The sequence below is a fragment of the Penicillium expansum genome, assembly GCF_000769745.1.
Source record: "Penicillium expansum strain MD-8 chromosome Unknown contig267, whole genome shotgun sequence".
In the NCBI taxonomy this organism is placed as follows: Eukaryota; Fungi; Ascomycota; class Eurotiomycetes; order Eurotiales; family Aspergillaceae; genus Penicillium; species Penicillium expansum.
Window position 1 is genome coordinate 143,752 of NW_015971313.1, and position 25,437 is coordinate 169,188.

At 47.7% G+C, this 25,437-nt stretch overlaps 12 protein-coding genes across 12 annotated transcripts; 4 read left to right on the forward strand and 8 right to left on the reverse strand.

The window, feature by feature from the left end:
* Positions 1 to 53: 53 nt before the first annotated feature.
* Positions 54 to 1,235, forward strand: PEX2_076960 (dihydroorotase; the record flags this gene model as incomplete). Its single annotated transcript, XM_016744966.1, has 3 exons — positions 54 to 108; positions 157 to 236; positions 303 to 1,235. 3 exons carry the CDS (start codon positions 54 to 56, stop codon positions 1,233 to 1,235), a joined length of 1,068 nt encoding a protein of 355 aa, XP_016598559.1.
* Positions 1,236 to 1,301: 66 nt separating this feature from the next.
* On the reverse strand, positions 1,302 to 2,472 carry PEX2_076970 (MIND complex subunit MTW1; the record flags this gene model as incomplete). Its single annotated transcript, XM_016744967.1, has 3 exons — positions 1,302 to 1,898; positions 1,983 to 2,309; positions 2,419 to 2,472. The coding sequence occupies 3 exons, from the start codon at positions 2,470 to 2,472 to the stop codon at positions 1,302 to 1,304; spliced, it is 978 nt and encodes a 325-aa protein (XP_016598560.1).
* A 655-nt stretch (positions 2,473 to 3,127) lies between these two features.
* PEX2_076980 (uncharacterized protein) lies at positions 3,128 to 3,604 on the forward strand (the record flags this gene model as incomplete). The annotated part of the gene is made up of 1 exon (XM_016744968.1): positions 3,128 to 3,604. One exon carries the CDS (start codon positions 3,128 to 3,130, stop codon positions 3,602 to 3,604), a length of 477 nt encoding a protein of 158 aa, XP_016598561.1.
* A 126-nt stretch (positions 3,605 to 3,730) lies between these two features.
* PEX2_076990 (CENP-X/MHF2 family protein) lies at positions 3,731 to 4,463 on the reverse strand (the record flags this gene model as incomplete). Its single annotated transcript, XM_016744969.1, has 2 exons — positions 3,731 to 3,778; positions 3,840 to 4,463. 2 exons carry the CDS (start codon positions 4,461 to 4,463, stop codon positions 3,731 to 3,733), a joined length of 672 nt encoding a protein of 223 aa, XP_016598562.1.
* Positions 4,464 to 4,861: 398 nt separating this feature from the next.
* PEX2_077000 (Appr-1-p processing) lies at positions 4,862 to 5,727 on the reverse strand (the record flags this gene model as incomplete). The annotated part of the gene is made up of 3 exons (XM_016744970.1): positions 4,862 to 5,377; positions 5,444 to 5,502; positions 5,571 to 5,727. 3 exons carry the CDS (start codon positions 5,725 to 5,727, stop codon positions 4,862 to 4,864), a joined length of 732 nt encoding a protein of 243 aa, XP_016598563.1.
* Positions 5,728 to 6,117: 390 nt separating this feature from the next.
* On the reverse strand, positions 6,118 to 7,286 carry PEX2_077010 (MIF domain protein; the record flags this gene model as incomplete). The annotated part of the gene is made up of 2 exons (XM_016744971.1): positions 6,118 to 6,840; positions 6,897 to 7,286. The coding sequence occupies 2 exons, from the start codon at positions 7,284 to 7,286 to the stop codon at positions 6,118 to 6,120; spliced, it is 1,113 nt and encodes a 370-aa protein (XP_016598564.1).
* A 244-nt stretch (positions 7,287 to 7,530) lies between these two features.
* PEX2_077020 (DUF504 domain-containing protein) lies at positions 7,531 to 8,027 on the reverse strand (the record flags this gene model as incomplete). The annotated part of the gene is made up of 2 exons (XM_016744972.1): positions 7,531 to 7,793; positions 7,850 to 8,027. 2 exons carry the CDS (start codon positions 8,025 to 8,027, stop codon positions 7,531 to 7,533), a joined length of 441 nt encoding a protein of 146 aa, XP_016598565.1.
* A 3,449-nt stretch (positions 8,028 to 11,476) lies between these two features.
* On the reverse strand, positions 11,477 to 13,053 carry PEX2_077030 (MFS transporter; the record flags this gene model as incomplete). Its single annotated transcript, XM_016744973.1, has 2 exons — positions 11,477 to 12,401; positions 12,464 to 13,053. 2 exons carry the CDS (start codon positions 13,051 to 13,053, stop codon positions 11,477 to 11,479), a joined length of 1,515 nt encoding a protein of 504 aa, XP_016598566.1.
* A 4,002-nt stretch (positions 13,054 to 17,055) lies between these two features.
* PEX2_077040 (aldehyde dehydrogenase family protein) lies at positions 17,056 to 18,714 on the forward strand (the record flags this gene model as incomplete). Its single annotated transcript, XM_016744974.1, has 4 exons — positions 17,056 to 17,114; positions 17,176 to 18,377; positions 18,435 to 18,504; positions 18,558 to 18,714. 4 exons carry the CDS (start codon positions 17,056 to 17,058, stop codon positions 18,712 to 18,714), a joined length of 1,488 nt encoding a protein of 495 aa, XP_016598567.1.
* Positions 18,715 to 19,343: 629 nt separating this feature from the next.
* Positions 19,344 to 20,855, reverse strand: PEX2_077050 (FAD-dependent oxidoreductase; the record flags this gene model as incomplete). The annotated part of the gene is made up of 4 exons (XM_016744975.1): positions 19,344 to 19,479; positions 19,527 to 19,605; positions 19,666 to 20,389; positions 20,451 to 20,855. 4 exons carry the CDS (start codon positions 20,853 to 20,855, stop codon positions 19,344 to 19,346), a joined length of 1,344 nt encoding a protein of 447 aa, XP_016598568.1.
* A 1,691-nt stretch (positions 20,856 to 22,546) lies between these two features.
* On the forward strand, positions 22,547 to 23,232 carry PEX2_077060 (uncharacterized protein; the record flags this gene model as incomplete). Its single annotated transcript, XM_016744976.1, has 3 exons — positions 22,547 to 22,703; positions 22,755 to 22,817; positions 22,904 to 23,232. 3 exons carry the CDS (start codon positions 22,547 to 22,549, stop codon positions 23,230 to 23,232), a joined length of 549 nt encoding a protein of 182 aa, XP_016598569.1.
* Positions 23,233 to 23,389: 157 nt separating this feature from the next.
* On the reverse strand, positions 23,390 to 25,437 carry PEX2_077070 (fungal specific transcription factor domain-containing protein; the record flags this gene model as incomplete). Its single annotated transcript, XM_016744977.1, has 6 exons — positions 23,390 to 23,879; positions 23,935 to 23,969; positions 24,024 to 24,327; positions 24,573 to 24,973; positions 25,026 to 25,231; positions 25,284 to 25,437. The coding sequence occupies 6 exons, from the start codon at positions 25,435 to 25,437 to the stop codon at positions 23,390 to 23,392; spliced, it is 1,590 nt and encodes a 529-aa protein (XP_016598570.1).

Genomic DNA, 25,437 nt, shown 5'->3' on the forward strand with positions numbered 1-25,437 from the left:
ATAACCGTTGCAATTGGAGCTTGAGTTTGATTGGTTTTGATTTTGAATTCATCATGCCTATCTCCAAGCTGCAGGGAGTAAAGCTCCCCGCCTCGGCCGACTTCCATGGTACTAAACGATTCTGGGGATTAATGGATGCAAGCTGATCAAAGATAGTCCATCTTCGTGAGGGTCCAATGATGGAGTTGGTGACTCCCACTATCCGACAGGGAGGTGTGAACACCGTTTTCGTTATGGTAAGGGAACTTCTTTATTGGGGAAGCAAATCCTGTATTTTGAGCTATATCTAATACACTCGATAGCCCAACCTTGTGCCACCTATCACGACTGTCGACCGTGCTCTGGACTACCAGAAGCGCCTTCAAGCCCTCGAGCCGAATGTCAACTTCCTTATGTCGCTGTACCTCCATGAGACCGTGACCCCGGAGACCATTATTGAAGCTAAGAAGCGCGGCATCGTTGGTGTCAAGAGTTACCCGGCCGGTGTGACGACCAACTCCTCTTCCGGCGTGGTTGACTACACACAGTTCTATCCTGTATTCGAGGAGATGGAGCGGCAAAATATGATTCTGAACTTGCACGGAGAAAGTCCCTCCGGAGGCGATGTGACGGTGTTGTCCGCGGAAGAGCGATTCCTTCCTAAGCTCTTTGAGCTGCACTCCAAGTTCCCCAAGCTGCGCATCATTTTAGAGCACTGTACCACTGCTGCGGCTGTGGAGGCTGTGAAGAAGTGCGGTCCCACGGTTTCTGGTACCATCACAGCTCATCACCTATCCATCATCATCGATTCGTGGGCCGGCGACCCATTCTGCTTCTGCAAGCCCGTTGCTAAGACCCCAGCCGACCGCGATGCCCTTCTCCGTGCTGCTGTCTCAGGAAACCCGAAGTTCTTCTTTGGCTCTGACAGCGCCCCGCACCCGGCGGCATCCAAGCGTGGTGGCGAGAAGATTGCTGCCGGCGTTTTCACCCAACCATACACTACCCAGGTTGTTATTGATGCCTTTGAGCAGGCCTGCGATAATGGTGTCCTCAAGGAGGATGAGATCACACCAGAGGTTGTCGAGGGTTTCATGAGCAAGTTCGGACGGGCCTTCTATGGCCTCCCAGAGGAGCAGAAGGAATTCATCACCATCGAGAGGAAGGGCGAGAAGATATCGGAGATCCTTCAGTCAGACACGATTGACGTGGTCCCCTTCAGAAAGACCCAAGAGACATGGAGCATCACTTGGTCTTAGTAACCCGACTAGTACATATTTAATAATAGAGTCGCAGAACAAAACATTTTTCACATGCACATCCTCTTACACAGACTTGTCTTGCGTAAGCATGTTTGCCACACTTTCAAGGGCGTGAGCCTCTCTGATGTCGATTCTGCGACCTGCGACCACTGGATTTCCATCGTCGCCCATAGCAAGCTGACCAGCTCGCTCGAGATGGAGTCGAATTCTGCTCTCGATATATTCCTTTCTCTCGTCTCTCTTGGACTTGGTTTCCATTGGCACCGTTGCACTGGGCAAGGCTGCCAATTTCGGCCGGAGCTGCTCAAGTGTCGTTTGCAACGCGGGCAACTGCGAGAGAATGAAAGTGGTGTTGGTTGTAAGAGGGGTGGGCTTAGCATTCGGCCCAGCATCGACACCAACACGAAGTTGGCGTGCAGCTGGAGTAGAGGTCAAGAAGGACAAATCGACAGGTTTGTTTTCGGCCGTCTTGGACACACCATCTGCCTTTGCTGTTTCAACTGTCGAGAGGATAGATTGTAGCTGCGAGATGACCACATCGTTTCGAGCGCATTCTTCTTTCAGAGACCGGGTCAGTTTCTTCGTCTCGAACAATTTCTTGCGTTGCGCATGTATAGTTTCTGGCGTCGGCGTGTCTGGCGAAGATCCGAATGAGAGACCCTAGAACAATGCGCATTAGTGTATCCCCTATTACAAAATATCACGCAAATTCAGATCCAGGAATCTGTGAATGACTCCTCATACCTCGTAATGCTTCAATCGCACCCAAGAGAGCAAGTCCCCGGGCACCGTGAGAATATTGCGCAGAACATAGATCTCGAATTTGTCGAAGGCCTTATCAACATTGGCCTCCAGCAATGTCTCCAGCTGATGCAGTCCATTCTCGATCTCTAGCTTCGCCTCAGGATAAACCACATTGCCGTCCTCGTCTGTTTCCGCGATGCTGGGACCACTGCTGTCATGGGAGAAACCGAGCCGTTCAGGTGGCGTATTGAGGAGTCCGGATTCTAGGCTAGAGATCGCTTGGTAAATCAAGTTGTTGATCGAGTTGATAATGTCATCTATGAGAGACTAGGGAGCTGTCAGCGATATTCCTAGTTGCAAGGGGTGGGTCCTGAGTCGCAGCTCGCAGGTTGCGCGTGCAGCACGAGTCAATCCGTATCGGTCTCGATCGACGTACCAAGGGTGTGTAACTGAAGTGCTCAGTGAGCAAGGAAGTCGTCGCATCATCCATCGCGACAAGATTGCTCTTCTCTAGCCCGGCTTGACGCGTTGAAGAAACAAAACACGCGCGGGGGGAAAATCCACTAGCCACCGCCTTCCGTCGACTATCACCTATAATATTCTTGTGACATCCAGCTTTCGTTTAGATCATACTGAATGATTTGTCTTCCCTCTCCTTGACTTTTATTTTCTCATCTCCAATGCATCCTGCGGTCGCTACGTTGCACATCATTTGATGTCAGACTGACACACGAGTCCCATCCCGACCTCTCAACCCAGTCACCAGGTACCCGGCAGCGTTGATATCCAGCTGAAGCAAGACCCTTGTACTTTGGCTGCCAGCATGTTTTGTACAATGTGGCAGATGACCACCCCCTGGCGAATGTTCTGATTTAAACGACCGGACTGTCGGGCCATTGGAAGGTTGTCATTTAGTCCAATTAAGACACCGACTTTGCCCCCATGTGTCTCCTACCTGTAGATAGAATAAATTTATATGTGTACTCTGCTTGACATCCTTGGGAAATCTTCGTATATAGCAGTGCAGCCTTTAGAATTTACTGAAAAGGCGTAGAGACAATCCAAACATTCAGTCTTGTCTATCTCGGTAAGAACCCATCCAGACAAAATACCAAAGGGAATGCTTCTCACATCTCCAGCGCACGATGTCCCAAGGGAGCCCCCTCCGAGTCCTAGTCATCGTCTCGCACCGGAGTTCTCAGATATCCAAAGCCCAAAACAACCCAGAGGCCCTCCTGCCAAAAGCCATCCGCCTCCTCAAAGCAAGCCACCTGTATAGCCCACAAGAAGTTCACCCAGCAACAAAGCTGGTAGCAGCTCAGAAGTGGCGAACGCGGGTGTTCTTCGTTTTCGACATCTGCCACACAGCATACGACGCCAAGCTCGGCCATCTGCCCGAGCAGAACAAGCTCCCCGTCGCTGTTGTTCATCTCAGCAAAAGGAACACGGCCTATGTGGCGAATGCGTGGTTGTCGAAGAGGGTGAACAGAGATATTGCACTGTTTCATAATGCCAATGGATTCGGGGCTGTGCCGCCTTTTGTAGAGGATCATACCGTGGGAAAGCCACCTGAGTATATGAACCCGAGGGATATTTCACTCTTGCAGGCCTCATGTGTTTGAGAATGTTTGATAAAAGTGTTGCACACGTTTTGCTGATGCTGCGGTATCTTGAACAATAAACAATAAGCCCTATTACGTGATGGATTTGAATCAACGCTAAGGCCATTCGCAGGAGAGACGCAGGAACTAGAAATCCATCGTGAGCTGTGGGGCCATTTTTTCAAGATCTTCAACCTATATTACTGATCAGAATACCCAAAATAGCCAATTGGAGGATACAAGAATGAAGACTTACCTCGAGGAACCCATCCCCAAGACTTCTGCCCCCAGTATTTCCATCCGACTCAGCCCTCTCATAAGCAGCTCGGGCGATGGCTTCCCTCACAAAGACATCAACATACTTGGCGACAGCGTTATTGGCATCTTTCACGACCTTGGTCTTTTCATTCTGGAAATGCTGGTGCAGTAGGCGTGTGAGCAGTTTTGAAGGTATTTTGGGATCGCTGGACGTCACATCCTCTGGTTGGTTTGTAGTTGTAATTTCGGCAAGGATATAGTTCGGCTCTTGAGAGAGAGAGCGCGAGCGACTGCGGCTCGATCCGATGGAGTCGGAATCTATTTCGGATTCGGAGGCGGCATTGGCATTGACTGCCGGAGAGTCGGGTCGGGGGCGTTTCCCAATACTTGTAGATTTGCTTTGGCCCGTGGATTTGCTCTGGGTTGCAGACTTGCTTTGAGTCGTGGGTTTGCTCTTTGTTGTTTTGGGCACAATTGTGGACGCGGAGGCTTTTGTGCTGGTTTGTTTCGCTTTTCCTTTGGCCTTCGGCGCCGAGCTGGATGGTCCCGCGCTAGTCGTGCGACTGGGAGGTTTGAAGGGGAGACGTGGGCGCTTTTGAGCTGGTTGAGGTTCGCCGGGCATTTTTATTTCCTAGATAAACGTGGAAGGTGTGCGATGGGTTTGATATGGTAGGAATTGCAAGGAGGAATGGTGGGAGTGATACTTGGAGATATCGGGGAAATCGGGGGATCCCAACGCGGGCGCGATCTACATACAGTACGCGCTGTCAGGTGATGAGGGGAGGCCCTACTTTTCTAGTTGCAACAGCCTTGGTTCTACTTTTCTCTTCTTTGGTCTTTTTTTTGGTCTTTTCTTGTATCAAATTTACGTACATGCCTTCCATGGTCACTGGCCTCGATTATCATCATAAAATCAAAGTGATGTGATGCTCTAAACCCTCGCTCCTCCTCAACACACCAGGTAGAAACCCACGATCCGAAACCCTTACTGACAGGGAGGAAGTAGATGACTTGATTCTCTCAGTCCTTCTCAATCTCGTCTGGATGTGCCATGCGAACGGGGCGGGCACGGCGGTTGCTGGCCTCAAAGGGGTAGTACACATTGACATGGAGACCGACTGTGTTGATCAATTTAGTAATGCGTTCCCAGGGAACATTGAACAGGCCAGTGCAGAAGCGACTGGAGTAGAGGCTCTGTGGTCGCTCGTTGCTGGTCTCTGAAGCCTGCTGGGAAAGAAGTTGTAGCTGTCTACTCAGGTCTTGTAAGGCAGCAAAGGTGCTATTGACAATCATATCCTCCGAATCGACGCGGATACCATATTTCTCCGAGGTAAAGAGACAGATTATCCAATGGCGCCGGCGGTGTAAGATGAAGTCGCTCTGCTGGGGTGGGATAAGGAGAGCGGTGCCGAGAGGACGGTAAACAACGAGAGAGGGCTGCAGGTCCTCATCGCGTAGGTCGGTGATCATCTTGGTTACTGGGTGGTCACGGTATATGAGGCAGTGATTGCGGTAGATCTCGTAGGCGGCAGGGTACTATAAAACAGCGTCTTATTAGCTCTATGCTTTTGTGTCAGGTGAACGGTCTAATGATTGACTAACCCGCTCACGAAATGCACGGGCAATGCCTGCACCCCAGACACCCTGGCAGTTGCACGCATCTACATTGTTGACTAAGTTAGTGAAGACTCTAAATAGAATAAAGAGTCGCTAAGTGAGGGGTTCTCACGGATCAGAGCAGCACCATTGGGGGCGTCGAACAGATCACCCGGGGTCTCCTGGACAAAGCTGACAACAGCAGGCAGAGACGATGTCATCAAGATCAACGACTCATCGCTATCAGTGCGGCCAATCGCGGCAACCTGATCCTCACCTGCGTCAGACATGGTATTGTGTTGTGGGCAGAAGAAAGCAAACGAAGAAACTGGAATTTTCTCATGCTCCCTCTGAAGGGCTGAGGGAAGTGAGAACAGTATCAGAGGAAAGGTTGCAAGAGAGTATGACAGAGCAAGAGTTGGGTATTTTATCGTCTAAAATATCACAGTTTCTCGTGAAGCTCACAAAGCTACACATCTCTAACAATTCCAAAAAAGAAAAATACATGCTACATTACCAAGCGGCCGTTTCACTGGATTTTGTGCTAAAAGGAAGAATCGATGCACTATGGCCAATGGTGCATGGTATAATCATATAGAATGAACGGTTTGACACAGCGAAGCTACCCCAATGCGATCAAATACATAACCCCATTGCACTTTGTGATTCTCAAACAGAAGTCAATCCTTCTTTCCCTTTGTGGCTGTGAATGGCTTCTTCGTGGTAAGCTCGCCCAGTTCACCCAAACGACGGTTAACAAAACTCTTTAGGCTCTCCCTTTTCTTTAAGCTCCGTTCGCTTTTCTCGTCCTTGGAAGAGACCTGCTGAATTGGTTCCCCCTTTGGGGACTCTATCGGCTTTTTTTCATCTGCTTGGTGTGGCTTCGGCGGAGAGGGCTGGCCTGAAGCAAAGGCGACGGGCGAAGTTGAAGTAGGGGTTGCGACATCAGGACTCATGACTGAAGTGAGGGAAATTGGGGCACTGTTTCCGCTACTCGATTTCATGCGACGACTCATGGATCGCGAGATAGACTTGAGGATCGAGGGGCTATTGCTAGAATCAATTCGTTCGAGGCGGTCTATCTCACTCCTGGCGGTCGTCCCATTGGTTGCAAGATTGTCTTCGTTCACAGACGTGAAGATCACCACACCTTTGTCGGGCGCGATGCCAAACATTTCTTTGATGGTTGATTGGATGAGGCCCGTGTTGCGGAGGTTGGTGAGCGGTCCAATCAAACTCGATAGAGCCGTGATCTTCAACAGGTACGCCGAGCCGGAGGTATTTCCGAAAAGTAGGTCAGCATTCTGGTCTATGGTGACTAGCATTGATGTTTCCGGACGCTGGTAGACTTGGGCAAGGGAGTGGGCGAAATCCGACAATAACTTGGATGCATCATCCTTTGACTAGTTGATGGGTTAGCAGAGAGGGATCACCAAGCAGATGTCAGCACGTCACAAACTTTGGTGTTGGTCTTGAGCTCGACGACAACGACCGATTCATGAGTTACTCGGTCCTTGGGGGAGTTGTGCGATCCACGGGCTGTAAAGGCGTCTTCGTAGTACAACTTCTTCACTTTTGTTAACGGCGAATCGTCCACATTTTTCTGGGAAAGATAGATGGGCATGCTCTCTGGCGCAAAACGTGTGACGGGTATGATATTTTCCTCATCGTGCTTGTCCTCCTTGAACAGTGATGAAGTTCTCGCCGGCCTCTCGGGCATGATGATCGGGGGTGCGTTGGCATCGAGGGTTTTTGGTAAAGTATTACATGATGCATTTGAAGGTTTCTGTAGGAGGGGAATATTAGTTGTCAAGCGAGGTAAAGACGGTTTCTTCTTGGAGTGGTCCATTTTATGGGACAATGGGACAATGGGACAATTGGCTTTTTTGTATGAGGTGATGAAAGTTGAAATGTTATAAGATGAGACGAGGGATGACCCGTGGACCTTCCCTGGTTATGAAAGGACGATCCTGCGTAGACCAAAAAAAGTAAACAAAAGAAATTATGGAAGGTGCAAAAGGTGGAAGGTGCAAAGGTGGAAGGTGCAAAGGTGAAAGGTGTAAAAGGAAGGTGCAAAGGTAGAAGGTGCAACTTCAAGCAAGAAAGGCCAATTCGCTGAACGCCGAGTTTCCACTCAAAAAGATTTTGTCAATACGTCTCCTTCGGTCCCAAACAATTTCCCCGTTGGTGTGTCTGATATACAACACCCGATGCTGTGGAATGAATTCCTCATCAGTGGTCTCCTTCTTCCAACTACCCATGATGATTTCTAGTTGTCCTTCAAATCGGTCCACGAATCCAATAACATAGTTGCTGCGTTCAAACGCCGAATCCCAAGTAATGCGATTGATGATGTCTAGAAGCTGTCAGATTGTCAAACGTGACGATATATACATCTTTCAAACTACCTACCTCCAGCCGGGCGTAGTCTGTTTTCGCCAGCCTTGGGGTCATATTCAGGCGAAACACTTCGCTGATCCCGCTTTTGAGGCGACTTTTTAGGCGAGCTTGTTGACCCTGATGGGACTGGGGATGCCTCTTGTCCCGTAGTCATATTGGCATCTGTTTCGCTCGGGTTATTCGAAGCCATGGTTTTCAATGATTCAAGAATCCCAGGATCTTCAAGTTGATTTTCAGTACCTAACCTGGAAACCGGAGCGACTTATATATGTCACCATAAATAATGGTATAGGCCGGACACATTTTCTGGTCCATCTCGGTTTCGCTTTTACGAGGCTCGGCATTGTGCGGCTGGAGATGTGACATTAGAATGATTCATTTATAGTCATAAACGGAGTGGTAGTATATGACTTCTAGTGATAGGCCAAAGTAGCCCTGCCCAGGTGGAGGGATACCAATGACTCAGAATGCGATTGTGGCTTGACCTTGATCTGACTCATGGTCCCACTAGGGGCCATCAATGACATTCTCATTACTCCGTACTTGGAAAAAGTCAAAAATATACAGATGTGGGATATAAATTTAGAATTATTGAGATAATTAAAAAAGAAATTGCAACAAAAAGATAACTCCGATAGGGGGAATCGAACCCCCGGCTGCCGTGTGAGAGACGGCGATGTTAGCCACTACACCATATCGGATAATTGGATGATAGGATTAGCATAATATGGCTACACAAACCAAATCAACAGTGTAAATCTGGTTCCTGCCTCTATCCATCCATATTTTCCTATGACGCATTTCCAAATTTATACATAGAAAAGTCCATTTCACAAATTTAAGCCTTTCTCCGCCCTTTTCTGCCCTCTATCTATACAACTGAGATGAGCAGCAAAATATACCCAAAACAAAAACATTTAAAAAGACGTTCAAAAAGACAACCAAAAAGATTAACTAAAAAGATATCACAAGGCCGCAAACGCTTCTTGTTCACTAATAATCTGAATCACCGAGCTCCGCCACCTCCATTATCCCTAGCACTAATATTATATAGTAATGAGAGACGGATACTGGAGATTACTATGAAGTAATAGATAGCTCTGGAAATCTGTAATTGAGTTGAAGAAGAGAAGAAACTATCTACAGTTACTAGACTAAAATACCAGAAGAGATTTGGGAAGTTATATGACTTGAAACACACCCTACGACTAGTATGTAGTCGTATCTGTATAGTAATAGGCCCTCGTCTTCATAAAAAAACAGTTGATAATATCAAATAAATCCCCCATTTTTATATATAGATCCAAATTCAAGCTATTGGCGTATTTTTGTAGACCGAAAGGCCGACCTACGCAATCTATCTCTTGAATATTATCTTCCTTGGGGGCTTAGTAAAACTATTAGTATCTAGTACTATCCAATAGAAATCATGCTATTCTTACACAATCTCAGACCCACTTGCCCGTCGATCTCCGCCACCTGTTGAAGCTCGGGCATTTATTTAGATCAACATCCCTAGAGCTATTCTGAACTTACCTCATTAGTACTTTTTCACACGTTCTAACAGCCATTATACCACCATCATCATGCCTCAGCTTGGCAGCGTCACTCGATCACCTGTGAGTCTTCTACATGTCACCAATCCAAGCCACGCCGCTTATGTTTCCTTAGCCTCCAACACCTCCCAAATCCACATTGCCCGCTCGTTCGCGTGCCATGTCTACCGCTGTTCCTCCCGTAGAACCAGTAAGAATCACAAGTATAATTGCCCCAACGGCAAACCAATCAACTATGTTGTATGTAAAATATAATAATTAGTAGGCTGACAGCTTAGAACGTGATGCAGCTCTTTGTCCGCCTATATACAGGGGCCATAAATCCCAGTTTGTCAACCAACTGCACGACTGTGAGTTTTTTTAAAAATCCTACTAGCTCAAGTCGAGTCACTTACAAGTATCATTTTGGGAAGTTCATCGTTCCCCCAGGCTGGACGACATGCCCCGGGAGCCCCAATTTTGAATACGAGTGGGATGGTGTCGATTCAGCGGGTCAAAAGATTTCTCAAGGCTATGGTCTTGCTCTGGGTCGACCAATATTAGAGGATGACGATGCCTCCACAATGATTTTCCAATCCAGCGATAAACTCTACATCTGGGATGTGCTTTATCATGACGTGTATGAAATAGCATCTCGGGACATCAATGAAGTCGCCCGTGTTCTGTCTCAGGAAGAATGTTACAAGAAGCTACAGAAACGCCTTCTTGATCCAGTTGAAGATATTGCTGTCTGAGCATGATAGTTGTGCCGGTTTAAGGAGTGGAAGAGGTCACATGGCCACACGAGCGCATCGCTTTGCTTTGAGCGGAGTTTTGTTTTTCTTTGCTTTGGTTCTTGTTTCTTTAGCTTTAGATCTCGGAATGTAATTACCTTGTGTCTTTTTCGCAAGCCTGGACCGTCTATTGTTCCCGCTCCAAAGTCGATGAGCTCTTTTCCGCTGGGGGTTGTAGCCCCCTTAAACGTTACCTACCTACCATGTACGTAACTCTCGAGGTCCCCCAGAACAACATTTGACGATCCAGTGTGACTAACCGGGGACTAGCCGTATTCAGAATAGTAGACGGTGTAACCATGGTCCTAAGAATAAGGGGGACAAAAGTATGAGGTTCAATGTGTTTGAATTCAGTAAGAACCGATTATCATATCATGAGTATAGAAAAGAACTACATACATGCATATGCATATATAGATAGGGGCTTAGAAGAAGATCCTGTTACCTTCTAAAGGGAGGTTGTGGAAGGCGCGGAACCCGAATGCGTCTTATCCCGGATCGTATCATTATCGGACCCCCGTTTGTCCTATAGGCACCAGTGAAGGTTCTATATTTTAAAATTCAGATTCAAAGTCCCTGAAATTACATTTCCACTCTCCAACACTCCTCTCATTTGTGAAAATCCCTCATAACCCCTCCCCAATCTTACTACCCCGTGAGAGTAGTGCTGTGGCTTATGATTCCTTCAGGCTTGGTAGCTCCCATCGGTCCCCTTTGGTATGGGCGATCTTGTTTGCTACAGACAAATTTATCCCCTGTAGTCCAGCTAATTAGACTAGGAGTGTTTAGGTTCGCCATGATGGGCATTTCCTAGCTAGCCCAATTCTATCTGGAGGATTCATTCTCGATACATTCTGCTTCCGCTCTGGCTGCGGTGGACATTCTAAGAAGTCTAGTCTGAGGCCTGGTTCCCCTCGCGGGTCATGGGATATACGATGCTCTGGGGATGCGATGGCGAAATAGCCTCCTAGCGTTTATTGTATTGGCATTCGCTCCTGTGCCCTTTTGCTCTAAGAGATATAGCGCATGAATTAGGAAGAATCGGAAGATTAAGCGATTTCAATGTTGGGAATATATGGTCCTTTAAAGTGGTACATAGTTGACGGGAATCAAGATACACTTGTGCATCCGAGGGCGACTGCTTACATACTCTATCCCTCTCCCTCTCCCTTCGTTTCTTTGTTTCTCTCATCCACATAATGGTAAAGCCATCTCGGAAATTGAATATCAAGATAGCCTCAGGAAAGGATATTTATCCTCTATCACAACTATAAGCTTTTGACAGCACTGTTATACTCTCCGGCCGATGTTTAAGCGCCACTTCTCCCCGGCGCAATTTGAAGACAACCTGTCAAGCAGCCGGATAGAAAGAATAGACCAGCCGCAACCATATAGGGTAGTCCTACCCAAATTCCATCCTCCTGCAGGCCCTGCCGGAATGCGGCAGCTAGAATGGGCCCTGAGACCATAGAACCGATACTTTGGGCGAACCCAATCGCCGTATTTACAATACCCACTTGCGACGGCGATACCATTTCCATGGCTAGACTTCGCAGGGCCGAGTAGAAACCCCATCCGAGTGCGAGAAAGCTGACACCGACTATGAATACGGCCGGATGGGTGGAAATGGCCATGATGGCCGAACCCAGAGTTAAAATCCACACACTGCCTTGGACGATACGGAGGTCCTTGGCGGCAGGCGAAAGAAGTAAATGTTCATTTAGCCAGTTGGAAAGCCAAGGGAGAATGATCAATAAAGTGACGAGATTTATAATGCCCTTCAGCGTGATGAGTGAACTGGCGCGGGCAATGCTCCAAGAAAAGCGGGTTGAGGCATATTGAACAATAAGCTGTAGCGCTTGGCGACCGATACTTGCAAGTAAAAATGCACCGACAGTGTAGAAAAGGTTGACGCTCCAGGATGCCATGTAATTGTTTCGAAGGTGATTCCACTGCCGGAGTATGGCACTTTTCCAACGTGGGTCGTGCACCAAGGTGGAATTTTGTCCCTCGCCCTCTCCCTCTTCCTCCTCCAGATCCTGTTGGTTGTTGCCTCGCGATGATTTGAAAGGTATATCAGAGATAAAAGCGGTTCCGAGCAACCCCAAGGACATAAAGAACAGACCCAACAGCGAAGGGATCCATGGGCTCCACGACATTAGGAAAGCAGCAACTGGAGTACCAATAATTTCGCCTAGTAAAGTCGCAGCAGACAGGACGAAGAACACAGATGCCCTATATACAGATCATCTTTGTTAGTCAACTTACAATTAACACGATGAAGGTATTGTTACTACCTTTGATGGCTTGGTACCATATCGGTCACTATAGCATAGGCCATAGCGGTCGCTATTTGCGGTCCGCCGCCGATGATTTGAAAAGCGGGCGCCATCCAAATTAACCGCAGCGGCAAGACGGCGTTGAAAAAAAAGATTAATCGGGTGGCGATTTCTTCGAGAATCAGTCCAGTCAAGCTGAGTGCCAGAATAGGCTTACGCCCTATTCTATCCGCAGCAAACCCATAAGGAAGCGCAAGGAAGATTCCTGGTAGCTGGTCAAATGTGTCTTTCCATCCATTTATCAGGGCTAATTCTCCTTGGACTTGAGGCGACTTGCAGTTGTCATCTACCCCAAACAAGTCGCTGCCTCGAGCCTGGCGACAGATAATCGATTCAAGGATTTCGATATGAGGGGCATAGCCAAGATAGTTGCCGAAGTCAGCAGCCACAACAGAAAGGCACACAAGGAGCAAGAGACGACGATGGGGAAAAGATGTAGCCTTGGGATGGTCGTCATAACCAGAATCATGCCCCCCTAATAGGGGCGCCCGCTCGTTGGGCTCTTCCGGTGGGGAAGCCGTCAGTGTAGATGGATTTCGCGTCGGCATAGCAGGCAGCAGCGGGTGGCTTATGGAGTTGAGACGTTCAGACACAAAACCAGCCATTATTATAGTTACAACATATATATCGGGTTATCAGGATTCTCCGTCGGAGACCCGTCTCCCGGAGTTCGGACTTCGGGGTGCATAGGGGGGAGGCTGAAGTTCCAAAGGCTTCGACAGGTGTTCAGCCCCCAAGATTCATCAGACCTCCCCCTTTTTTTTGTAATTTTCAACTTCGCGTAATTCCCATATGTGAACTCAGAACCATATATCGGTCTCTCTAGTTTGCTCAATCCATCCCCCTCATTACGTCGAGTCTGCTCAATTAACTCCTTCAACCTCCGGGTTGCTGGAACCAAATAAGCTCCCACGCCTACGCACGTTGATTCTTACCGGTGAGAAAATATACCGCGCCGTACTTGACCCGTGGCTGCAAACTAAAGGATGATTGCATGTTCTCAATGTATATAGACCATCGTGCAGCGAACTATAAATTGTCTGGGTCGAAGATACGGAGAGCATTGGGTTCGGTCTGGGCGCCACCCTCTGGATCGCTGATCTGCATGATATCAAGCGCCTGGCGCCAGTCGGGTCAGTGGGTGAGCCACTCATCGATGGGCCGATTATCTGGTGAAAATTCCCAGTGGCTATTTGCCGGGGATGGCATTCGCATCAACCCTCTACGATGTTTTGTACTCGCGACTTAAAATACAGCCCTTATGGGTCAATTTTCTTCGTTGGACCCGCCAGCACACAAAATAGATCAATGTACAGCGCGCCAAAAGTGGCGAACTTAAATGTCATATCGGCCAGCTCTTATGCGACGGAATTCCTTTAATCGTGGATGAGTTACAGTGCTCCTCCGCGACAAGAAGCAGCTCATGACGTTCATATATTTGACCAAGAGGTGGTGGAGTCACCTTTTGACATCAAGGATTGGGTAGGCGATCTGATTGCGGGACTGAATAAGAAAAGTTTCGACAGGCAGCCTCGATTCATGACACTATCCGCACTCTTCCCACTCCGATCTGTCCCCCCGACAGCCTCGGGAAGAGCAGATCGCAACACGCTCCAAAATGTAGCACTTACTCGCCTCACTGGATCAATCATTGGACCTTTGCTTCATTGAGACACTTGGGAAGGCATCAATGGATGATGCAATTATACCGTTGACCGCGGATAAGCTGATTCTGCGGCGGTTCTAGACATATGTTGATCAATCCCGACGACACGGGAATCTCACTTCAATCCCACGACAATTTTATTGTTGGGGGAGGAACCTCACCGGTATGTCACTCATGGCCAACGGAAGCGATTGTATCGGACGTATGATTTGGTGAATTAAAAAAGAGACCATAGCAGATTAATATTTGCGGACCGAGTAGATATGCAAGTAAAGGTCTTTGGATAGCATGTGGTATTGGACGACATTGCATTCCATGTAACCAATTCCTTGGCCTGTCATTCATGGCAGTGGCCAAATTCAACTCAGTCGACACTGCCTAAGGCCCCGGGTATGGCTCCCAGAGGTTGACGATATTTTTGTCGTCTCACAACCGGAATGAGCATGCGGATGCTGACCTACAGCACAAGCAAAGTTCGAAGAGATTGAACAGGCTGAGCCAGTTGAGGGCCATGTACCAATTGTGAGAGAGCATTGGGGGACCTGTGGTCGAACCTTCAGGAATTTTGACAGACAACATGGGCTCTCAGGAGAACATCATTGATCTCTGAGGCAATAGGGGCTGCTCAGCGGCAGAAGTTTCCCTTGTCGGTGGTTCTCATCTTTAAAGACTGGCAGCTTGATCAGATGGCGGCCCACTTGTCAAATCCCTTCTAGGGATGACAGTGCGCAGCATTCTGAGCCTCGCAAGACTGAGCACCGCCTCGTTTGATGGAGTTCCCCAGACATGTTCGCCCTACGAAACTTCGAGTTACAAGCCTTAATATAACCCCAAGGATATGTATGATCTGAAATATTCTTCCAGCCATGGACTTTCAGAGATGTGCCATCCGATCTGCTTTCATGCAGCCTTGCACTAAATAGAACTATTTCTCTATCATATCTAGTAGCCATACTAGCACTTCAAATCTGACAAACCTTTCATCAGCTTGTATCGTCACTCGAGATACTGCGATGTGTTTTCTTATCTCATCACTTTGATGGTCATTACATTCAGGTTTCTTTTTATGCGTCTTTGAAGCAAAGATCATGCCCATCCGTGATGCTGATGAACCATTGGATGAAGCACACTCGAGAGTCTATCTGGATGTACTAGAAGAGAAACTTATCCCCGGCTCCACCTCCGTCAAGTTCTTCATCTTCCAGTTTCAAACAGCCCAGTATGTGTCAATCAATGATTTGAATTTCCCATGCTCTCTCTATGATGGAACTACTCTGCCACCAATGGCTGAACAAACACATTGAGACCATTGGACAGTCTGAAATCGCGAGGCAGTGCACTGATTGACCACAATTTATCTATCTCGGCCTTTGGCTCTGTGTTCTACTTCCAAGATGTTGAAAAACAAACAACTGATTAAATTTGTTAAAAGAGTTACAGGCAAGTGAAAGATATCCCATTTAACCCCCCACCTCACACTTGGAAAAATTTCCGTCACATTTGGATAGTTGGTTGCTTATGATCAGTATACCGTCGGGTTTCAGGTGGAATTAGAAGCGTTAGTTCAAACGACCCGGTCGGGGCAATAGCAGCGCGTGAGCCTTCTAGCACATTTTTATCTGAAACAACAGTGTATCCCAAGGTGTCCCTTGCGTCGAGTCGCGATTTAGGCCGACGATTTGTGGCCGGCCCAGGCTAGATCGTTCATGCACGCTCTGGGAGACAAGGGTGAACGCTAACTATAGCTTCAGCGTGTTACCGTGACGATTACCATGAAAGCTTGAGCACAGAGGTTGCCCCATTTTTCTGGGGTCATACCTAGTTATATTGGTACAGTACAAACATAGTAAAACGTTGAATCTTTCCCGGTCCATAAGTCATGTGACCATTACTTCCCCAAAATTCAGCCTCTACAATAATCTCAGTCCAAAATAAAGACCGCTTATTCTCGGCCGATTAAAAGAATGAATGAAAGGGGTATCCTTGAAGCTTGGAAGCTTGTACGGGGTACAATATACCATATCTTACCCCCCCAAAACCCCACTAGGAGTGTCACCGGGGAGATATTAGCCCGCGTACGGAGAGAGATATCACGATGATCACATCCGAGGCCCACTTGCCCCTCTTTTCGCCCTTCCGAAATAAAGGGTGTTTGGCCTTTTTGGCATGAAAGGGATAAAATATGCGCAGGATGGTACTTAAGATAAACTCATAGCTATAAAGGAAGGCTTGTACCAGCTCGGAAGTTCTGCCGGGAGTAAAGTGTGTGAAAGGTCATCTTACCTAGGTGCCTCGGCCTTAACCCGAGAGGGGCACATTTAGTACACGTCCATGCTTGTACGCCAAGCCCGCTCAGATGGAGCTCGTAATAAATGTTGTAGAAGATCTTGTATTATCAAAAATTCCAAGGGGAAAAAAACAAGAGAAAGGGGACAAAATTGAGATTATAGCTATTTGATTAGATATTACATAGGTTATGTACATATGTAATTCTTGCAAGTGGTTCAATACAAGCAGTCACAGTCAAATTCAAACCTTGGGAACTCCGTCAAAATGAAAGGATCGCCAGAAAGCAACCTTGGAAATAATTTGGCTTAGCTAAACAGGTAAGGTGTCTTGGCATTTTAGAGTTTACAAAAAAGAAAAGTGTGGAGTTGAACGGGGGTTGGTTGTAATTTTTGTATGCATGATGTGTGTAATGTGTGTAATGTATGTAATTACCATTACCCATAACGAAAAAAGTGGCGTTGACCCCGCATCAAGAAAGTCAACGAAAAACCAAAGAGCTAATTTGTCAAGTATAAGTTACAAGTATATAAAACCTTGGAGATCCCCTCCGCTTTCTCTTTCTTGCATCTATTTGTGATACCCTTTCTGTGCAACCATGTCGCTCTCCACTACCATTAAGACTCCCAATGTTACTTATGAACAGCCCCTCGGCTTGTACGCTATACCCCTTCCTCACATTAATGACCCTCATTGCTAATTTGGTTCCTGGTTTCAGGTTTATCAATAACGAATTCGTCAAGGGTGTTGACGGCAAGACATTCGAGACCTTGAACCCCACCACTGAAAAGCCCATCACCTCCGTTTACGAGGCCTCCGAGAAGGATGTCGACATCGCTGTCAAGGCCGCCCGCGAGGCCTTCGAGGGTGCCTGGAAGAAGGTGACCCCCTCAGACCGTGGCCGTATGCTTACCAAGCTGGCCGATCTCTTCGAACGTGATATGGAGACCCTAGCTTCAATTGAGGCCCTCGATAACGGTAAGGCTGTTACCATGGCCAAGGTCGATATTGCCAATGCTGCTGGCTGCCTGCGCTACTACGGTGGCTGGGCCGATAAGATCACTGGTCAGACCATTGACACCAATTCCGAGACCCTCTCTTATACCCGCCATGAGCCCGTTGGTGTCTGTGGTCAGATCATCCCTTGGAACTTCCCTATCCTTATGTGGGCCTGGAAGATTGGTCCCGCGATCGCTGCTGGTAACACTGTGATCATTAAGACCGCTGAGCAGACCCCTCTGTCTGGTCTATATGCCTCCAAGCTCATTGTTGAGGCTGGCTTCCCCCCCGGTGTTATCAACGTCATCTCCGGCTTCGGTCGTGTTGCTGGTGCCGCCATCTCTAGCCACATGGACATTGATAAGGTCGCCTTCACTGGTTCCACCCTTGTCGGCCGTATGATCCTACAGGCCGCCGCCAAGTCTAACCTGAAGAAGGTCACTCTCGAGCTGGGTGGCAAGTCCCCTAACATCGTCTTCGAGGATGCCGATATTGACAATGCCATCTCATGGGCTAACTTTGGTATATTCTTCAACCACGGCCAGTGCTGCTGCGCCGGTTCTCGCCTGCTGGTCCAGGAGAGTATCCACGACAAGTTCGTCGCTCGCTTCAAGGAGCGTGCCGCCCAGAACAAGCTTGGCAACCCCTTCGAGGGTGACACCTTCCAGGGCCCCCAGGTTTCCCAGCTCCAGTTCGACCGCATCATGGAGTACATCAACCACGGCAAGAACGAGGGTGCCACTGTCGCCCTGGGTGGCGAGCGCCACGGTACTGAGGGCTACTTCATCCAACCTACTGTTTTCACCGACGTCACTCCCGAAATGAAGATCGCCCAGGAGGAGATCTTCGGCCCCGTTATCGCTGTCACCAAGTTCAAGGATGAGGCTGATGCCATCCGCATTGGCAACAGCACCAACTACGGTATGTGTTGTTTACATTCATCGGAAACCCCTGGATTATCATTCTAACTGTATTCAGGTCTCGCTGCTGCCGTTCACACCAAGAACATCAACACTGCCATCCGTGTTTCTAACGCTCTCAAGGCTGGGTATGTTTTACCTCAATCAATTACTGCTGTAAAAAAGCTAACACTTGCTGTAGTACCGTGTGGATCAACAACTACAACATGATCTCTTACCAGGCTCCCTTCGGTGGCTTCAAGGAGTCCGGCATTGGCCGTGAGCTTGGTTCATATGCTCTTGAGAACTACACCCAAGTCAAGACTGTGCACTACCGCCTGGGCGATGCTCTGTTCTAAAATATTAATTAAAAAAATGAAAGCAGTTGGGTGTTTACATCCAATGAAATGATGATACATGATTGGAAATTTTCGTTTTGTATATAATCCAAATTGAAGAACTATCAACTACATAGTACTTACTGTATTCCGTACCTTCTAGCACTTACACATTTACCGGTGTTCCCATATTTCTATACATGCGACAGATTCTATGGTATGTAGCTTGGCTAGTCTACATAATGATCCAACTTGAATCCATTGTTCCATCATCGTCCTGGTAAGATTTTGCTCCTGTTCCACCGTAGGCCGTCATCGTGGGGCATTGCATGCCGCTCGGTACATCTACACCCGAGAAGCTCGGTGATTGCAACAATCGAGTCCGGGCTAAGCCCGGCAGAATTCTGGGCGAGATCCTACAATGTGTATTGTTATTATTCTAGAACGCTGTATACGAGTGGGGCGTGCAAATCCAGCGACTTTGGTATGTACTATGTATTCATGTATTCATAGTTTCATGACCATCTACAGCATACATATCTACATATGTAGACTAGCGCAATGTACAGACATCTCGATCAACACAAGTTAAACTAACTGATAAAACATGCCTAATGACTAGTTCCTTGTTGCAAAAAAACTTCGTTACTTCATGCGCCAACTCCGCCGATCGTGATCCCGTTCGGCAGCTCAAGTCCGATGGGAAGTCCGCAAAGGAACTTCTCGGTATAGGTTGTCCCGCGCTTTGCGGCGAGCTTCTCTTCGATGTCTTTATGCATGTCATAACTAGTCGTTGTTAGTATTACCCAAAACCTATAGTGTGTCGAACTCACGCATTCATCTCCTCGATAGTCAAAACCTTCTTCGCGTCTTCGACTTTGTATGTCGGAACATCTTTGTTGACGGAGAAACCTATTCACTAGTCAGAAAGCAATTCACCGCAGTATCATTGAAAAAAAAAAAGTCACTCACCAATCCGCTCGTTGATATTGTAGGCCGCCTTAGCTGCTGCAGCCTGTACCCTTGTTGCACGAGGCAGACGTACCTCCTCGTAAACAGCGAGGGTTTGAGCAATATCTCCAGAGAAATAACGCTTTCCAAATAGGAGTCCAAGTGCCGCCGCGTCTTCAATAGCCATGCATGCTCCTTGGCTTTGGTGAGGCATCATCGGGTGTGCAGCATCCCCCAAGAGACAGGTGTTACCGCGTTGGATATAAGGGTACGGGTCATGGACCCAGAGACGCCATGGCTTGATCTCTACCCCAATCTTCAAATGCTCAAACACTTGTCGGTCCAATTCCGGGTATGGGGCGAGGAGTTCGTCAACGGGGCGGTCTTCGGCCCCCCATGCCTGTGTTGTGTAGTCGCCTTGCTCACGCGGGAAGAAGCAGTAGTATGACAGAAGCTTGCCGCTGTTACAGGGTGACAGAACAATCTTATCCCATTTGCCTTCCTGTCCACCCCAGTACTCTAGTGCGCTATCCTCGGAGTAGTTCACCAGGCCGAGCCTAATGGCATCCTCGGTTTTGACATTGGTGTGCAAGCAGCTCTGGTCGGAGGCTCGCTTTTCTGGTGTGATTCCAAGAATCCCTCGAACGGCCGATCCGATTCCATCTGCACCGACGATTAGGTCGTGGCTTATAACCTCGCCGTTCTCAAAGACGACTGTACTCGTCTTCAGGTCGATATCACGGCACTAGATCCCAGGAAGCATTAGCGCGAGCTCGATTCCAGGCAGCTTTCAGTAATTAATGTACCCGGTAGTTCACTTTGAGTGTTGCTGGCGGTCCTTCACCCTCGCCCAGCGCCGAATCCTTCAGCATGGCATGCATGTACTGGCGATGGAACATGTTATAGACATATCCCCAGCGCTTCTCATAATCGTCGAGGTCGTACACACTGACGGGCTCACCCGTCTTCCAGTCGCGGTTGATAAGCTTCTTCAAAACCACAGGGTCACCCTTGGCGATATCCACGTTCCACTCGTGTAGCCAGCGGGTTCCATTGGCAGCACACGAAACCGAAGCGCCGACTTCACCTGCAAAGTCCGACTTTTCATAGATGGTCACAGTGTGTCCTGCACGACGCAAGGCAATGGCAACGGACATACCCCCGATACCTCCGCCAATAACGCCGACATTGAGACTCCTCCAACTTGACATGGTGTATGTAGATAAATCAATGAAGCTTGTGATTTTGAGGCAGATTGAATTGATGCAGAAGGCTGTGAGCGTAGAGGTGAATATATAGCAGATTCTCTCGTATTCAATCTCTTATCTCTACATCTTCCCATATACACTTCACGGATTTCTACGTCGGCTGGCGGATGGTGCACTCGGATCGCCGCGGGCCGCGCACTGGCGCTTATCTTCGGCTTTTATATCTCCCCTGCCTATCGGAATCGATTCGTCAAAAGCTGTGTTATCCGGGGACTGATGAACTATTCGTTACCATGTGAAGGATGAAGGAAGGGCTTCTCGAAAGATATAATAAAAATGTACTAAAAATGAAATAAACCAAAAAAAAACATACAACAGTGAGGATTCGCTGGTGGTCACCCACCCAACTACTAACTCACCGGCGTGTGGCTTAAGTACGGCTGAGCGGACGGGAAGCCCTGTTTTCCACACCCTATGGTCGTATGTATCGTATCTTCAGTAGAAGATGATGATATAATAAAACAAGCACAGTTGGTAGTGTAGGGTTGTAAATAGTTAACTACTTTACTCTCAATGTTTTGAAACATGAAGTTTTTATCGTATAACATATAAAAGTAAAGCTTTATATGTGTTAAAAAAAAAGAAATTCAAAATCAATCTCGTTTATTAAATATTTCAAAACAATTGTTGCTGTTTAATTTATATATAATGCTAGATATGTATAGAACTATATAGTAGCTAACTATTTCTACCCAAGTTTAAGGTTGCGGTAGTAAACTCCAATTTTATATAGTTACTCGGTTCTAGATTTGCCAAAAGAGCTACAGAAAGCCACCGATGAAGGTTATATGGAGGGAATCAAGGATGGACGCCTACCCGGGGGTCAATCGAGCGAACTTGCGAGGCCCGAAACCTGGGTGCGATGGGACTGAGGGGGGCTTTAGACCTTGGGTACTATGTGTCTCGCCAGTATTGGACATGCTCTAGATTATCCGGGGCCAGTGTCGGGTTGTTAGTAAGCTTAGGGATTCGGGGCTATTGTGGAGGGTTCGGCTCGCAGGGACACCAAGTAAGAGACTGTCTCAGTTACTCATATCGATGCTGATGAGAGAGGAGTCATCACTGTGCTCTGGTGAATATATCATGAATACGAGCACCTGACCTTTGGCATGTTTGATAAGTTTGTTCTTGGTCACATGCTCCCATTCCTCCTGAACATTTCATCAGATTCCTATTGACTCTGTGCCCCACAGGGCCGTTCTTAACAAATTATACAAAATTGCTCACGGAGCCAATTCCGCTATTTTGAATCTGACAAGAGACAAGGGCAATATCCTTGGCCTAGTTCGGTAACTAGTTTAAATGAAGGCCGATTATTCTGCCCGAAAGTGCTGGAGTATCACTAAGGTCCAATAATATCGTTTCCCCCACCCTATCGAGTGGCCGCCGTCACTGGGTGGCGTGTTGACTTCATTTCGATCAGATTCAAATAAAACAAATCAACTGTAAGCAGAATTTATTAATTATTACGCTATCATTACGTGTCAGCCTTCAAGTGCTGCAGGATCTGACTGCGTCACCCCAGACCGACTTGTTTATTGTCTGACAATGGGATATAACATAACCACGCAACCACACGTCTAGTGCTAATATCCAAATGAATTTCTCTCCAGAATCATCTCCGAAAAGAAACAATGAGATTGAATATCCTAACGACCAGTATGGCTTTGGCCTCACAAGCCATGGCTGCACTCTCTGAGTCGCCGGTGGAAAGGCGCTATCCAACAGGATCCTTCTCCATTCTTGCCTACGGCGTCGCCCTTGAGGGAGTCAGCGTTTTTTACTCCGATGGTTATTATAATTCTCCCTATGAGACTGATTCCCATCTGATCCGATAATTAGGACTCGCATATGTCGGAAATTCGTCCCAGTGGGTGTCTGGATCGACGACAACCGACGTTACGTGTAGGTTCTATTGCTCTTTTATTCCATTTGAACTTGTGTCTTGTGTTTTTCTTTTTTAACCAAGAGAGCTACTAATTCTCTGTTAGTCATTTTCAAAAACTCCCAAATCATCGCCACGGCTACTAACAAGGATTACACATTTGACACCGACACGTTCTTCTACATCCGTCCCACGCCCAATAAGGTGCTACCTGTGGGGTTTACTGGGAACGATGTCGATACACCGGATGATGCGAAGGCAGATCAATTTATTTTCTACGGCAGATATCTCATGTGGCAAAATGAGAATGGACTCCTGTGCGATTCGTTTCGTCTGAAGGACACGGATGTCGATGGTATTTACCAGCTCTACTGGGACACTTCGAACATTTATCCCCCCGGCTTCTTGATTCCAACTGTGAAGTCGTCTAATTGAGAGAAAGTGATTTTACACCTCGCATTCCTTCCCCTTGGGAGCCCAGGCCCATATAGTCCCACTAAAGATCATAGGTTCCAAAGATGCCCAGGTGGTTCGCCAAATCCTAGTAAACGACACATGTAATTCCCGGGTATAGTATAGGAATTCTATTTCATCATATTGTAGTCGATTCGGCGAGAAATGGGAAACTATCCCATAATGGCAAATCCATACCCTCCCAATCAAATAAAGCCCCATCAATCATGGGGGGTGAGACGGCAGGAGCTGTGCCATCGTTTGAATGTAACCACGCATATGATGTGACACTCTGCGATAGAAGTGGGGTCGCACTTCTCGCTTCTTCTTCTTCGCCCCTCTCACTTTGTGTCCGCGGTGTTGCCGGACTGTCGTTCAGGCTAAAGATCCGACTGACGTATTGACTCCGTCGCTGTCGGGCTTGGAGAGCGAGTTGCTGGCGTTGTTTGCTTATGGCGGCCTCTAGCTTCGTGATTATCTCCAGATAATGAGCTGCCTGAGCAGACTGCGACGCCAGCATGCGCAAGATGGTCAGGGCACCGCGGAATACACCATCAATTTCAGAATCCACATCATGTTGAGAGAACATAGAGAAGCCAAGCACAAGGGCTGCGGCGAAGATAAACGCTCTGTTTGATGAATGTTAGTAGTGAAGTCGCTAGATGGGTATTTGCGGAGACGAACTTGAGAATACACATATTCCGAAGAAGAAGGTCGGACTGATGAACCTCCAGACACGTTTGCAGCATGTATACAGCGGAATCAATACATACCGCTGAGAGCCGGGAGTGGGCTGGGTCCTCCTCGGGCACCTCACTGGGATCACCTGTTGAGAGGCTCTGGTGTAACCGGGCCAGCCGGACACTCAAGGCCGAGACGAGGAAAGGTCGGGTGACTAGGATTACTGCAAAGTGATACGAACATGCAACATGCATGTTTCCAATTGTATGCTTTCGGAAAGTGCTCTCATCTTTGTGTCCTGAGGACGACGTCCTTAATGATCGCGGCAGATATTCACACCAGCTATTTAACTTGCATAATAGGACATCTGCCTGCTGTGCGGATGCGGCCTTTTCACTGTAAAGACAGTTTATTATTTCGTCCAGGATCAACGATAACTGATATGAAGCCACTAGACTAGGATCAGTCGGTGCGCTCGCAATCGAACTAGGTTCTTGTCGATTCTCGGGCAATAGAGGTGATATGGCAGAAGGTCTTCCGAGGATCGAACTGACAAGCAAATCGAGAATGCATAAGCTCATCCATAATAGTGATCTATTGAGGATTAGCTGGGTCAAGTAGATCTTGCGAGAAGCTTTTACCGTTCATTGATCTTATCACTCTCGTCGGGAGTTATTGACCCTGGGAAGTCTGCATGGAACCCAAGCGCTACGGCTGCTCGTGATGCTACTCCCAGGTACATGAATGCCGTGTTTCGGCGGCATGCGCCCAGCATATAGAAGGACATGAGTAGAAACACTCGGACTAAATCCACGCTAGGGTCTTCCAGCATGTTGGCAAACGTCCTACGTTGACCGCGAGAAAAGTAGAACCGCTCCACCTGAAGGGTTCTCCGGTCGTTCGGGCAGGATTGTGCTCCGATAGCAACCATAAGGTCAATGATGGCCGCCCTAGTCTTTTCCCGGTCGGTTTTGGGCTCTGCTGGACCAGTAAATGCAGATGAAATATCGTCACTAAAGCTTAGATTGAAAAAGCCGCTTGTCTGGCATGTTGTCAGTGATTTATTCACACATCATAATTGGCATTGGTCCTACCGCTGCGTGATAATTCTGGATAAATTGATTCTTCTCATCAACTGTGCAACATTCCTCGGAGAAATTCAACAAATCATGATGGGCTTCTGCCTCTAGCATATCTTCACTTTCCCCATTATGAGAGAACTGGGAGGGCCCGATATGTTGGGTCACTGTATCCCGAAGCAATTGTAGAAATGACAGAGAGGCGGCTTTCCCGACGTACACTGCGGACAGTGTTAATCAAATGATGCGCATGGCAGTCGCAACATTTCATACCTCGTTCCCCTTGCAGGTTGCGGAGCATGCGGGGATGCGTCCGATGCGTAACTTCAGGCGAGTGCGATCCCGCCTCCAGCTTGTCGAACTCGAGATGGGGCGTACTGATATCATGAGACTGCGACTCTGATGGGGTTTGCAAATCGACTGTCAT